General features: G+C 48.9%; 1 protein-coding gene across 1 annotated transcript in view; it reads left to right on the plus strand.

Moving 5' to 3' along the window:
- The window catches only part of Slit3 (slit guidance ligand 3), a 597,086-nt gene that overhangs the window by 563,726 nt on the left and 17,572 nt on the right, over positions 1 to 15,788 (plus strand). Inside the window, exons 28-31 of the mRNA XM_013347495.2 lie at positions 3,906 to 4,045; positions 7,610 to 7,703; positions 12,789 to 12,926; positions 13,924 to 14,164. Coding sequence (XP_013202949.2) covers positions 3,906 to 4,045; positions 7,610 to 7,703; positions 12,789 to 12,926; positions 13,924 to 14,164 — 613 coding nt within the window. The remainder of the gene's footprint in view (positions 1 to 3,905; positions 4,046 to 7,609; positions 7,704 to 12,788; positions 12,927 to 13,923; positions 14,165 to 15,788) is intronic.

Genomic DNA, 15,788 nt, shown 5'->3' on the forward strand with positions numbered 1-15,788 from the left:
GGTAGGTAGGTAGGTAGATAGATAGATAGATAGATAGATAGATAGATAGATAGATAGATAGATAGATAGATAGATAGATAGATGATAGAGATGTAGAGATGGATGGATGGATGGATGGATAGATGGATGGATGGATGGATGGATGGATGGATGGATGGATGGATGGATGGATGGATGGACGGATAGATAGACAGACAGACAGACAGATAAAAGACCACAGGGTTAACCATACAGAAGAACCAAAAGGAAAACGAGACCTCAAAATCTGAACAAAGTCTCACTGCTAGCTAGCTAACTGCTCCTGGAGTTGCCCTGGCCAGGGCCTCTCAAATTATTTCCACTTATGACCCCTTTTTGCCCTGAATATTTTTATTCAACCCTAGCTATAAAAGTATATGAACAGTCAAGGCTAGAGAGATGGTTCAGTGATTATGCACACTGGCTACTCTTGCAGAGGATCTAGGCTTGATCCCCAGCACTCTTAGGGTAGCTCACAACAGTCTGCAACTCCAGTTTCAGTGGTCCAACACCCTCTTCAGGTGTCTCTGGGTACTGCATTCACATGATGCACAAACATACATACAAGTAAACCAGCCATACACATAAAATATTTTTAATGTAAATTCTATGAAAAAGTTATATACTTTTATACCCAGGATATAAAAAATTTTAAATTTATTTTTAAACAATTCCTTGGGGTGTATATTATATATTATTAATAATTATATTATTAAATATCTATTAAAATATATTTACTATTTATTAAAGGCAAGGGCAAATTTGTATACTGATAAGATTAAATGTTGGCTAAACATTTTGAATTGTAGGACATAGAGCACCTTCAATGTTCAATATAGTTAGGGCTATTTCAGAAATTTGTTGGAAATTCTATACTCAACCCAAGCCAAAATCCATTTAACAACTTTTTATGACGTTCGGCAGCAACTCCAGTGGCATTTTTAGAGTATTATTCTTTCCTTGACAGTTTTGTATGTGTGTACAATGTCTCTTGATCACAGCCAACCCAAATAACCCTCTCCCACTCTGCCCAGATCTCTGCTAATACCTCTGCCTTCCTACCTTCAAATCCCGCTTGGCCCAGTTAGTACCACCTGCCTGTGCATGGGTGTGGGGCCATCCACCAGGGCCTGGGCAGCCTACCAACAGCCATACCCCAGAAAAAATGACCCTCCTCCCTGCAGCCATCAGTCGCCCATAGCTCCTCAGGTAGGACAGGTAGGACTGTATCCTCTCCCACCCATGCTGGGACGATGACCGGCCTGCTCTTGTGCAGATCATGTGCGGGTAACTGTGGAACCGCTGGGAGTCCGGGAGCTCTGTCATCCCGGAAGGACAGTTTCACAGCAACACTTCCTGCCTTCCTCCTGCTCTTCTATTCTTTCCACCTCCCTTTCCTTGATGTTCCCTGATGAGCGTCAGGGACAGTTGATGTCAATGTCCTATTTGGGGCTGAATACTCAACTATCCCTTATCCTCGGCACTTTGACCACCCAAGTTTGCTAGTCGTTCTAATCTAGGGGTCTAGACATCAGTATCCGGAGGCATTTCAAGACATGTCCACTTAGTAAAAAGGTTCCCACCTTAAGCCTGTGACCCCCCCGCCCTGAGCCATGGGCTTTGACATTCTAATCCAATCCAATCCAGAGATACACCAAATTGATGAGGGGTGGTGATAGGGAAATATTTTTTTAAATCCTTACTATTTCAGTTTTAAAATCGCATTAATAGCCACATTTTCTGCACTCAGACTGCATGTGTGCAGTTAAAACACTGCAGTTCCTTGCACACAGGAGTCTCCCCGTCTGAGCAGAGGTGTTTGCAGCACCATGGCTTGACAGCATGCGCAGGGCAGAGTGCACGCGGATGCTCAGAAGCAAAGCTGCAGAGATGTCACGTGAGGTGGCACCAGCCAGCGCTGCCACAAACACCTGGGATTCATTATGCATTTGATTTTTAATTAAATTTTGGACCGTGTTCGTTCAGGAACCTTTTGCTGTTGCCAGAATTTTCACAATCCCTACGTTCAGTTATAGGAGCCCATACGGGGGTCACAATCCGCTGTGTAAAAAGCTTCAGCTTGAAGAAGCCCTTCAAGGTACCTGATAAGGACGGGAGAGACTTTGATGTGCCTGCACCCTCCCTCCAACTGTTAGCAACATCTACGAATAACAGTTACTGCTTGTTTAGGATCGTGGAGTACCTGCCCCTGTGTGAATGTAAAGAACTGGCCCTTTTCATGATACCCTGGGTCTATAACAGGAAGGGGAATAAGGATCATTTTGCTCTGTTATTCATTAGCTCAACCCTCAAACGTCCTTGGACTTTTGCAGAAAAGGTGATACGGTTTTCAGGTTGTAAGGAGATGGATAAAGTAGGATTCTGGGGCCATGAAATTTGTTTTCTCTTAGTTTAGTTTACTTTTTTTCATCTATATCCAAAATCAGAGCAGTCTCGGAATAGAGGCCTGGACTTCAGGTCTAAAGCCTGAGCCACTTCCGGGGATGACCACAGCTCCTTGACCCGAACTTAGGCCCTGAAAAAAAGGGAACCCTTCATCAGACACTAGCTCCCACCCACCTCTCCACGCTTCCTATCCTGTGGCTTCTTCGCTGCTGCCCAGGCTTGATGTGTTCTCATTTAACCTCACATGCCCACTCCTGTGAGCAGGGTTTGGCAGGGATGGGGCGGGGAGGAAATCTCAAACAGATGTTCTGCAGCAGAGGCGGATGAAAGAAGCGCACCTGCCGATTGGTGTCCTTTGAGATGCGCTCACAAAGGGTCCTTGGTCTTGGCAAGAGAGGAGTCCTCCCACTCCAGCTCCTCAGAGGCTGGGGTGGTGGGACAGGGCAGACATATCAGTAGGGGAGGTGGTTCTGGTGGGTTTTGTCTAGAGCTAAGTATACTGAGTGCCTTCTCTGTGTTGTCTGTAGTGAGGAGGCGAGCAGGCCTGCTTTTCATCCCGCACAGCTAGCTTAGCCTGGAAATAATAACACGGAAACTGTATTCTTTTAAACACTGACTGACCAGTTAGTTCTGGCCTCTTATCGGCTAATTCTCACATCTTGATTAACCCATTTCTTATAATCTGTGTAGCACCACGAGATGGTGGCTTACCGAGAAAGATTCTAGCCTACAACCCATCTTAGGCCGGAGCTCGTGGTGTCTTCCTGACTCTGCTTTCTTTCTCCCAGCATTCTGTTCTGTCTTCCCCACCTACCTATGTTCTGACCTATCAGGCTAAGCAGTTTTCTTTATTAATTAACTAATGAAAGCAACAGATAGATAAAGACCCTCCTACATCAGTTGTCTCCCCTTCCACTTGTTTCAGTTGCATATATAATATCATGAGGTCTTATCAATACACAAGGTCAGACATCTGGAAAGTGCCAGGCCAGAATGCGTTCCCTGCAGGCCTAGCTGCAGAGCCGTGACCTTGACCAAGATGCCCAATTTACCCCTCGATATGGAAAGTTTGCCTTAGGATGAAACATTATGGGGAGTGCTTTTCCTCTCCTCCCTGTCCACTCCACAGAGAAGCCAACGGAAAGGAGGATTCAAATACAGCTGTAGGGAACTTAAGCCATCTCCAGGAAACCACTTCCAGCTGTGGCGAGGTGGAGGGGCTTTGCTGGTATAAAGCAAGGTAGGGGACCAGAACACTGCCTGGAAATGAGTAGCTAGACAAAAGGACCTGGCAGGTTCCTAAGTGTCTTCCTAGTCGGGGTCTCCAAGGCCTCAGGGTCCACTGTGCTGTCTGAGACCTCCAGCCAGCAGAGAGACCTGATGATTGTGTTTTCTGCCCCCTGCCCTTCCTGCCTTCCTCTCAACCCTACCCACTTCCCTGACCATGGAATCCCGTCCTTTCTGCACACACGTCCCTAAAGCTGCTCCTGCCCGCTGGGCTTTGAGGGACAACGGTGTGAGATCAACCCGGATGACTGTGAGGACAATGACTGTGAAAACAATGCCACCTGTGTGGACGGGATCAACAACTACGCGTGCGTGTGCCCACCTAATTACACAGGTAACCGTCAAGGGAGACACGCTCATGCCGGTGTGTTCGTGGGGTGGGGCGGGGCTGAGGATGTCACTAAGAGAACACGGTTTTCTTAGTGATATCCTGGAAGGAGGAGGGAGACAGAGGCCCCACCCGCCTCTGTTGTTTGTCCCTCTGCTGCTCCTGCCATTTTGGAACATACTCCTGAGGCTCTCCCACCTGCCTGTGCGGCGCTTATGGCCACCCCTTCCTTTGGGAACCCCGCATGTTTGAGGCTGGGCAGAGAGGTGTGGTCACAGTTGGGCCTTTGTTTAGTTCTGGAAATCTGGCCCCCCACGCGCTCTTCTTGGAGCTGGGAATGCAAAACTGAGCAAAACCTAGTTCCTTCTCAGAAGTGGCTTAAGGTCAGGCAGAGAAACATGAGCTTGCGTGGGAGGAAAAGTCGGGGGCAGGAGGGTTGTGAGACCACAGCGGAGAACTTACCCGGCTGGCGGATACACAGAAGGCTCCCATGGGAAGGGTTCCTCTGGAATGTCTTCCCACCCACCCACCACCAAAACCCAACACCTCTGTTTCCTACATCCACAAGCCCTCATGAGGATATTTAAATACTCCTTTTGCTTGGGAAGCAAAATGTCACCAACTGATGCAAACAGACTTCTTTGTGCTGAAGTCAAGCTGAAGCGACATATCCCAGACTACGCATCCATGAATTCTTTGAAAAATGAACCCACAGAATTTAACTCCGTGGTTTTAGAAAACAGTAATAATTATAAAATCTGAAAAACACTACATGTAAGAATAGCCTTCTCCTTGGAGCTGTGACTCTAAGAAACGTGGTGGCGTTGTGAACATCCTGCTTTAAGGGGTGCTGTGTGTGTCTCTTCCCAGTGTATTTGATCCCCAAGACTTCTTACGCCACCCGCAGCACCATTACAGACCTAGACATGTTGTGCTCTAAGGAATGTCACTTGGAAATGCAAACCTAAGACAAAGGGAAAATGTGATGGTACTATTGGGGGCTCCCTTGTGCTCGTCCATGGAGCCCAGCTGCTCTGTGAAGCAGAGCAGGGGGGAAAGGGTGTCCAGGTTGTCGTGCCTGCAGAGGTAGGAGCACAGAAACTCCCTTTGCTCCTCCTAAGACTTAACTGTCAAGCCTTCAGCTCAAGAGCCAGGGATTCCCAAGGATAACTTTGAACCTATAACCAAGACCATTGGGAAAGACCATCCACTCTACTCGCTCCAAGCTTCCTGGTGCAGACAAGGCCTTGTACTGGGAGCATGTGCAGGGGAACGTCCATATGCCCTTCCTCTCACCCTCTGCTGAGAGCGTGGTGATAACCAAGAATTGGTATTGGCAACAGGCAACCATTATTGGGGGCACTTACTGTATGCACTATATGCAGAATGCTGATATTAAGTCTATGGCATGGCTCAGGGCTTCTGCCTACCTAAGAGAGAGCCCTGTGCAACATCAAACCTTTGCTATGCTCAGTGCCAAAATACAATCATGATGCCAGCAGCTAAGGGGTAAGTAGAGAGGCTCAAATTGGCTCTGTAGCAGAGATGGACTTTAAAAAAAAATCCCAGCATGCCAGGCGGTAGTGGCACATGCCTTTAATCCCAGCACTTGGGAGGCTGAGGCAGGCAGATATCTGAGTTCAAGGCTAACCTGATCTACAGAGCTAGTTCCATGACAGGCTCTAAAGCTACACAGAGCTTTTTTTTTTCCTGTCTCGGGGGGAAAAAAATCCCAGCAAGCAGATGGGCATGGAGGCAGGGAGCTGAGGTGAGCCCTCTGCCCAGGGCAGCCCTTCCTGATCTGCAAGTGACCAGGCTACTGCAGGTGTGTGGCAGCTTACACCTGAGGGGGAGCCGTCTTAGGGTTTGCTACTACTGTGAAGAGACATTATGATAAAGGAAACATTTAACTGAGGTGGGGCCTTACAGTTCAGAGGTCCAGTCAATTATCCTCATGGCCGTTAGCTTGCTGGAGTGTCGACAGACATGGTACTGGCCACATCTTGGTCAGAAGGCAACAGAAAGTGAACTGACTGTCACACTGAGGGGAGCTTGAGGCAAAGAGACCTCAAAGCCCACCCTCACAGTGACACTTCTTCCAACAAGGCCACACCTCCAAATAGCGCCACTCCCTTTGGGAGCTATTTTCTTTCAGACCACCACAGGAGCAATGTGGCGTCTCTGACGTAAGAAGCGTCCACATCCTACCCAGACATGTGTCTATGGCCCCGAGTCTCTGCAGAGCACCAGGACGGGGAGGAGGCCTCTTCCTGGGCAGATATGAGTGGTACAGTTCAGGTCTAGCTCAGGGCAGGGTGGGGCTCAGTCTCTGAGGTGGTATCTCACGCCATCACTGGCCAACCACTTTCATACTTCCTGTCCCTGTTAGTCTCCTATTTGCTCCTGACCCCAAACCCCTGGCCTTCTGAAAAGAGCTTCCAAGGTTAGCAGTTTTTCTGTCTTAGATCATCTTTTCCTAGGCTTTTGGCTGATCCTTCAGAGGACTTGGGTTCAAATCCCAGCACCCACATGGGGGCTCACCACTGTCTCTAATGCCAGTCCTGTGGGATCTGATGCCCTCTACTGGCCTCCGCAGGTACCAGGTATGCATGTCATCACAGACATATAGTCCAGGCAAAACACCTGAATAAAAATAAAAACAAATAAAAATTTTAATAAAAACAAAAATCCTGGCTTTAAACTCATGCACTGCTCTGTGATGCAGTCCTTCCTCCTCTCCCTATAACTACATTCCTAACACAGATTTTTCAGGTGATGCAGGCTTATCAGATTTATCCACGCTCACCATCTCTGGTTGCTTAGGATACATTTGGCATTTTGCAGCGCTGTGAACTTCAAAGGTACTATATCCAGAGATCAGAACTACAATCTCCTTCATTTTTTTCTCTGAAACATTCAACTGGCTTTCTTGACTGTAGCAGCTATCACATGCCTGGTTCATTTTTTCCAGGAAGCTTCCCCCGGCCTCCTGAACAAGGCTGTGGGTCCCCGTCTTTGTGTCTGAGGTTCACTGTCATGATGGCGTTCACACCTGTGGGTGGTAACTGCCTGCCTGTTGGCAGACTATTCTCACTAAACAGTGGGAGAGGGTAAAACTCGCCAGTGTCATGTTCCCAGCACCTGGTACCGTGCCTCGCATGTAGAAGATACCCAATAAATAGATGACAAATAGGAAAAATATCAATATGCATAAGCATAGGCCTAGGCCAGGGTCTGGCCTGTGGCTTCAGCTGCAACGGCTCCAGAAATGTCAAGAAAATCAGCCAGACGGTGCTGAGTGTCCAGGAGAGACCCCAGGGACCTCCTCACTGTCACTCGGGTACCTGAGTGTGTCTTCCCATATGGTGTCTTTTTTCTTTTCCTTTTCCTTTGTTTCTGAGTCAGGGAAACTGAATCAGGAGTCCAGTAGAGATGATATTACCAAGAGAAGAATGTAGGACTTCTGGTATCCATGACCTATGGTCTCGACTGTGAAAAGTGGGACCTTGTGGCCTTGGTGACCGCCAGATTCCTCCCAGACACCTAATTTCTCTTCCCCGTGATCTCCAGGGGAGCTGTGTGATGAGGTGATCGACTACTGTGTGCCTGAGCTGAACCTCTGTCAACACGAGGCCAAGTGTATCTCCCTGGACAAAGGATTCAGGTAAGTCCGGCAGGCCTCATGTCCTGGCACGGAGCCCTGAAGAGTCTGGCTCCAATGCTGGGGTTTGAGGTTCTGAGTCAGGTAGGGTCTGTCTCCCCCTGCTGCACAGCCTGTCACCCCATCTTCCTCCCCACTGTACTCATATGCATGTCTATCTGACCCAGGCCTGGTCATATTTCCACAAGTTGCCTTTATCTTTCATAGTTTTTTCCTTTCTGGATTCTTCTGATAGAAACAGATAAAGAGATGGATATGTTCCCTCTTCCTCTCCCCTTCCCTTTTCCTTCTCCTCTCTTAGTGTCTCTCTCCTTCCCGGAGCTGAACAGGACGGACCATTCACAGAAGGAACCATCAAAGGTTGATGCACCATCTGAAAGGTGTCTGCTCACCTGCCCAATGTGTAGCCCTTGTGGCGGGTCACCTTCATGGTCCTGCTTCCCCGTGGCCACGGAAAGTTTGCTAGACTACTCCTGTGGGAGGGAGGTGGTGGAACCAGGAGTTCTGACTAGGTCCAACAGTTACTGCTGTTGGCGGAATATTCTCCATCTCCACTGGCAGAGCCAACTAGGGGTCCCCATGAGGAATTTGTGGAGTTAGGAAGAGGCAGACAGAGAAGACCACCCAGTGCTTGAATCTGAGTGTATCTTCCCATATGGTGTCTTGTTTTCCTTTCTGTGTGTGTGTGTGTGTGTCTGTCTGTCTGTCTGTCTGTCTGTCTGTCTGTCTGATACATGTGAGTGGGTGCTCTCACCACCATGGCATGTGTTTAGGCCACAGGTTGTTGTGGAATATTAAAGGAGGATCACTTTCTAAGCCTGAAGTTTGCAGTGCCGCGACTGGCTTTAGTGGGAGGTCTGGGGGGTCTGAACCTGGGTTCTCAGGCTTGCACAGCAAGCCTTTTACCCCCGACCCACCTCCTCAGATCTCTATTATCCTTTTCTGTTGCAAAACCCTGGGCCTGTTGTTCATCTCCAGGGCTATTGGAAGAGGTGTGAGGCCTCTGGATTTGCCAAGATAAAGGAAGGCACCGTTGCTCTGTATGCCACCCTGAGCTAATCCACCCAGCTGCTTATGCCCCTCTGACATATGCTAGGAAGGAGTTTCAGGAGCGGCGGGTCACCTGAGGGCAACCCCCAGACTCCTCCCAACCCCAGAAGCCAACATCAGCTGAGAGCCTCTGTTTCCTAAATACAAGGCTGTGTTCTGCAAGTGGACAGAACTCTGTGAAGTGCAACCTGGAGATAGGAATCATGCCAAATTCACGCTTGGTCCCAAAGCAGAGATGCCCAGACTGTCAGACGAAGGGCTGTGGGGGTGCCAGGGAGGGGAGTGAGTAGTGACAAGCCCTCAGTCACACCGAATGAGGAGAAGAGTATCATCCAAGGTCTAGTGGACAGACAGCAGACTTAGAGGGCATGGACTTTGAAAGAACATACCAGGCCATGGAAACTGGTCAGGGGTGGGTGTGGACACCGAGAGTTAGAGCTGCCATAGAATTTTCATGAGCCTCTGATGTTTGTTCTGAAAACCTCACCCTCTGCTATAACCACGGGCCCTTGAGTCTGGGACAATACAGGAAAAAAGACACTAGCCAAGCTTTCCTTTATTTCTGTCATGTCTCCTAGGAGACAGTGTCTCAGAAAGTCTATATAAACCAACACGGTAATGGTAGTTTTTATATTCAAATGCATTTAAACAATAATCCATTCTCCCAATGAGGCATTTTATTATTATGTCTCCTCCCCTGCCATCATCAAACATTTGCTATCCCACAGCAGCCTAGCATGACATTACTGAGAGAGGGTGATGTGCTTGGGACGGCCTTCGCTTATCTTTAGAGACACTTTCATGAGATCTCAATGTCAGGCAGATCTGCCCAGAGACCCTGAAAATAGCAAAGATCCCATTGACTCGTGTACACTGAAAACTCCATGCTGTACCTGGTTTCATGAACCCCCTCATGCTTTCAGTAGTGAAAAACTGGGGCCCCCACAGCCCAAACCCAGTGACACAGACCCAGCTGCCTAGGAGCTAAGAGAGAAGAGGGGCTGCACATCAACCCAGGTCCGTCTGACTTCTCAGCTAGACCCAGATACTCCAGGTGTCCTTGGTCCACGGTCACTAGATCGCATTATCAACATGGAAGATACAGCAAAATGTTTGAAAACAAAAGGAGTTGAAGTGGCACCACCACCTGCTGCTTCTGCAATCTGAGAAGGATTATGTAGTCCCTGCTGTGACGAACAGAGCGAGGTGCTCAAACCCGTACCTCCTGGAAAAGTGTTCGGAATGTAGTGCCTACACCTCAAACTCACAGATCCTCTCACCTCTGCCTCCCAAGTTCTGGGCTTAAAGTTGTACACCACCACTGCCCAGTGCTTTTTTTTTTTTTAATGGCAAAATCCTTAAGTGTTTTCTTTGTTCATTAACGTCTAAGAAGGCCATGCCAACAGAAGTCTGTAGATACTCTAGCCTCCAGGCCTCCACCACTGACTTTAGAAGTGGAAGTAGCTTCCCTACTCATCGGTTGCCTTGAACTTCATGTTTTAAAGGTTGATTTTTATCCTGTTAAATGTTGACGAGATGTTTTTGAGCCTTGCAGAGGGCCTGTTCGTTTCAGCTGCTCTCTGGGGCTCTTTGGCATCCAAGTAACGAAACTCAAATGCCTGCCAAGGCTGGGGTTTGGTTTTGGTTTTACTCTTTTTTAGCTAGTTTACAAAATAATGGGCTTCATTTTGACACCCTCATGCTCATGCACGTCCTTGTGCCTTGATCATCTTGTCCTTCCCACCCTCTTCCAGCTCTCCTCCAGGCCCAGATTTACCAGCAGCTAAAGCACTGAAGCAGAATCTCAATGCATCAGACTTTTTGTTTCTTTAGAAAACTGGCTGAGCCAGTTTTGGTGGCAGACTTTTTTTAAAGATTTATTTTTATTTCTTGTGTACAGGATAAGCTAGCAATCAGTGCCTGGGGCCTAAGAAGGCCGGAAGGAAGCATCAGATACCCTGAGAGCAGAGGTGTAGACTGTTGAGAATTTCCATGTGGGTGCCAAGAACCAAACCTGAATGCTCTGCAAAAGCAGCAAGTGCTCTTAACCAATGAAGCATCCCTCTAGGTCTCCCCACCCCCGTGACTTTTTTTTTTTATTTTGTATATGTGTATATACATGTGTGTGCAAATTTTTGCAGAGGCCAGAAGAGGGTGTCGGATCCTACTGGAATGATAGTTACAGGTGTTCGTGAGCTGCCTGATGTGGGTTCTGGGAACTGAACTTGAGACCTCTGTAAGAGCAACAAGTGTTCTTAACTGGTGAACCATCTCTCTAGCCCTGATGGCAGATACTTTAACACCAGGACTTAGAGACCCGTATGTAAGTGTCAAGAGTTTGAGGTCAGCCGAGGGAGTTTGAAGCCAACCTGGCTTTGTCACAAGACCTTATCTTTTTAAAAAAATGTTAAAAAAAATTTTTTAAAAAGCCTGAGGGAGGGAGGAAGGAAAAGGAAAGAAGGAGAGAGGGAGAGGGAGAGAGAGAGAGAGAGAGAGAGAGAGAGAGAGAGAGAAAGGAAGGAAGAAGAAAGATAAAGAAGGAAGGAAGGAAAGAGAGAAAGAAAGGAAAGAAAGAAAGAAAGAAAGAAAGAAAGAAAGAAAGAAAGAAAGAAAGAAAGAGAAAGAAAAACATTTTGGCAGACCAGGTCCCTAAAATATGCTCTGATGCAGCACTAGGTTCCACATTTTGGATTTGCCAGTGAAGTCCATTAAAGGGGAACCGATCGGATACTAGTAAAATTCACTAGATCTGAACACACACAGGTCCGCCCAGCAGGCTTCAGATTCTGGAACCGTTTCTACAGGGCCACCATGCACCTTCAGAATCCTCCCTAGTCATCCACTTACCTAGCTCTGGTGTGATGCTGGGATTCTGCCCCACTGTTTCTCTTCCTAAGGGGAAGGAGTGTAGAAAGGCAGGGAGGAGAAAAAGCCTCTCTCTCTCTCTCTCTCTCTCTCTCTCTCTCTCTCTCTCTCTCTCTCTGTCTCTGTTCTCTGTTCTCTGTTCTCTGTCATCTCTCTGTCTCGTCAGGTCCTGAGGGTGCAAGCTAAGAATTCAGAGCTCTTGTTTGCCCTGCACTCCCTGCCTGTGCCACCTCTCCTTTGCCTTGGAGAGATGGCATTTTGATTTTTTACTCTGCCCAGAAGAATTGAACTGCTACACAGGCCTTTCAAGAGGGAGAGAGACAAGTGAACACTGTTTTGATGTATGTTTGTAGGGCTGCCTTAGGCCTAGGTACTCTCAGGTCTGTTTCTAGGCAGGGATTTTGGTTTTGTGTGACCTAAAACAAATGACCCTCTGGTCTGGCTACATACAGGCTTAGTTTGGGTTCTAGAGAATTATGGTAGGGCTGTGGACCCTCTGCTCTCTGGGGAAGGCTGGACCAGTTGGCCTGTCTGAACAAGCCGTGAAACAAAGGCAAGGGTGGTACAAATGCCATCATAGCCTTCATCCTTGGTCCTCATCTCTGTACTGCACCGTCACAACACTGTGACAGTCAGTGTTCACTGCACTCCAGAGTAGTAGAGCTTATCAAGGAGCAGTGGCTTTGAGAGAACCTGCAAGATAGAGAGGCCACCATGAGCGGCCAGGACACCTAGATAGCATCTGTCACAGTAAATGTAGCTGTCACTCGATGTGGCTTTGGGGAGGTGGCTTGAGTGTTTTCTGAACGCTGCTTTGGATAGGGCCTCCCCTGCAGGCCCCTGGGGATCTGATGAGATGCCCCTTGAAGGTGCTCAGCCAGGTGTCTGACACTAAGGGAGAAGGAACCAGATATGACCCAGATCTGTTGTGATGCCCCCCCGTGTCCCCAGCCCAGTTCTGAAAACGAAACGTGTCCACTCCATGCAACAGATAGACCTTGACTCTGAGAGCAAAGGCCAGTGCACCATGAGTGGAACCCAGTAACAGAGTCACCTGGTGAACCCTTCAGGAACTAGAACACAGAGAGAGAGAGGTTTGGCAAGGGGAGGCGCCAGAGCACCTGCCGGCAAGTTGGCAGACCCTGAGCAAGCGTCTCTCCACCTGTGTTCCAGGTGTGAATGTGTCCCTGGTTACAGTGGGAAGCTGTGTGAGACAGACAATGATGACTGCACAGCTCACAAGTGCCGCCACGGAGCCCAGTGTGTGGATGCGATCAACGGCTACTCATGCATCTGCCCCCAAGGCTTCAGGTATGACAGAGGAGCACCTCAGAAGGAAGGTAGCCTGGCAGAAGGTGGCAGGGATTCAGGGCTCCCTGCAGCGAACCAGGGCAACTCCATGTAGAAGTTAAGACTTGAGTCCACGTTCACACATGCATGATGCTACCTAACCAATGATGCCAACCAGCTTGTGGGGTGGCTGGAAACCAAAAACATTTGTAGCATCTTAATGGCAGAAAAAGACGTGAGGGCTGAGGGTGTAGCTCAATGTTCATCGTACATGTGAGGCCAGGTCCAGTCCCTAGCACCAAATGATAAAAGACAATGAAAAAAATGCGGTAATTCAGTAGAGTGTTTGGGGTCCACCTCTGGAGCTGGTGCTAGAAGAAATGTCAAGTAAGAGGCATTGATCAGGTGCTTAGATGTCTGTGGAGTATGTAGAAAAAGCAGCCTGGGCTCCAGATCCCCCTCAACCTGGACTGGAAGGGTTAATCTTGGGGTTGCAGGAAACTAGGAAGCAGAGACTGTTATTCTTTTAAAGATGGGGGGAGGTAGGTCCCACAAGGGGCCACAGTGGGTCACCTGAGGTCTCAGCAGGGTAGTGGCGGGTCATCCAAGGCCTCAGTGCTCGTTGGGTCGGGAGGTAGGAGACCACAGCAGGTGAGAGACAGATACGCCACCACGCAGAGAGAGAGTTTGGGAATAGAGTTTATTTAGTGGGTTATGGAAGGGAAAGGGGGAGAAGAGTTAATGCTTATAGCTCTCAAAGGACAAACTGTGTCAATCAGTTCTGTCTTCTACCGTGGGTCCCAGGAATTGAACTCACGTCATCAGGCTTGGCAACTACCACTTTTACCCACTGGGCTGGGCTATTTTGCCTGCACTGACTCAGCTTCTGAGAAAAAAAAAAAAGAGAGAGAAACTGAACCGTAGAGAACTTGCTCCAGCTAGAGGCAAAAATGGAACTTCCCACTTCAGCTCTCCCCTTAACTAAGGTTGTCTCCTCTCTCCCCTGCCCCCTCTCCAGTGGGCTCTTCTGTGAGCATCCTCCACCCATGGTTCTGCTCCAGACCAGTCCCTGCGACCAATATGAGTGTCAGAACGGGGCGCAGTGCATCGTGGTGCAGCAGGAGCCCACTTGCCGCTGTCCCCCGGGCTTCGCTGGGCCCAGGTGCGAGAAGCTCATCACTGTGAACTTCGTAGGCAAGGACTCCTATGTGGAACTGGCCTCTGCCAAGGTCCGGCCGCAGGCCAACATCTCCCTGCAGGTATGTTCTTTCCCTCCCATCTACCATCCTTGGAAGGACCCCAGTGTGGCACCCCTCAGAGTAAAGCTGGGGTTTCCCAGATCTGCTAGCAAGCCTGCCCCTTCTCCCAGAACATCAAAGACAGGGCTTGGCTTTGCAGGGGCTGGGCCAGCCTAGAGCAGTCTGTAAGAAACCTCCTGGTGAATCTCACAGCGGCAGCAGCTCCTTGTTATCCCCTCGTTCATTCTTTGAAAGTCATGCCTGCAACTCTCCTGTGCTGGACAGCGAGGACCAGGATGACTGAGAAAGAGAAGCCAGGAGCTAAGGGAGCACAGAGGAGGACATGCTCCTGGCCTATAGAGAGGAATCAGGCCGGAAGAGCTAAGTGGTTCTGGAGCTTATGTGGCACTTTCCCTAAATTCTGGGGAGAGGGCTAAGGGCTGGACTGACAGTAAAGAACAAAGGCAGGGGAGGAGCTGGCTGAGAGAGCTGCTTTTGCAAAGACCTAGGGGCTCAGGAGCAGGACACATTCAGGCAATGGAAAAGAGAATGAGTCAAGTGGTTTTTTCAACACCTTAGCCCCAGGGATGCAACTGGACAGTATAGGCCAAATCGTAGCCCAGACACTGCTGGGTGCTGCCACGCACCAGCTCTGTAACCTTCACCAAGGTTTAATCTGGAGCTTCCACGTGAGACACTCACTCAGCACCGATCAGATCTCTGCAGCCCTACACACAGCAGGGTCTGCTCCAGACCTCAGGCCTAAAGGATACAAAAGAAGATACTCTCCCTGCAGAGCCTGTCCAGTGGACAGGACTGTACCGTTGGCGTCCATGCTAACACAAATAGGGAGCTCTAACTTCCCCCACCCTCCTGCTTCCTTCCTTCACTCCTCAGAACAGCCTCCAGTGCTCCAGACACCCAAATGAGCTATCAGATGTACGTGCTCCACGCCTAGGCCTATGGAGACTCAGGCAGCCACCAGCTGGCCAGCAGTATGGCTTCTCCTGGTGCCTGTCTTCACCCAGGTGCCTCAGCAGCACCTGTGCGGAACTCTTAGGTTTGCCCACAAAGACTCACGCTACCTTGCTCAGGGGTGAAGCCCAGACAGTGGTATCGTTAACGTCCCCAGACGGCTCTGAACACATCGCTGTCTGCTTCATGGGATACACTGAGTTAAGCTCTGGTCTTTAGCCTTTGTTTACAACTGTTAGTATGTGATGTTCCATGCAGAGAGACAAGCTTCAAGGGGCAGCAGGTTGGATCACCCTGTAGACCACTAGTAGGGAAGGCAGATTAGAGTTGGGACCTACTGGTGTGCAGTTATAGCCACCCCGGTTTCCATCCCTGCACACTCAACCGGCCACAGATCAAAACCATTGTAAAGACATTTGCCACTGTCTTGAACATGTATCACACACTTAGCCCCTGCCAAGAATGTCCAGCCCTCAGGTCATGTGTAACTAAGGACAGCTATGAATATGAGCCAGAGAAAATCGGAAACTTATTTAAAACATTATGAGATGTTATTATTTGCGATTTTTTTCAAGATTTTTTTTTTCTGTGTAACAGAGTTCTGGCTGTCCTGGAACTTGCTCTGTAGACCAGACTGGCCCCAAACTCACAGAGCTCTACCTGCCTCTGC

This window comes from Microtus ochrogaster, chromosome 7, assembly GCF_000317375.1.
Source record: "Microtus ochrogaster isolate Prairie Vole_2 chromosome 7, MicOch1.0, whole genome shotgun sequence".
Taxonomy (NCBI): domain Eukaryota; kingdom Metazoa; phylum Chordata; class Mammalia; order Rodentia; family Cricetidae; genus Microtus; species Microtus ochrogaster.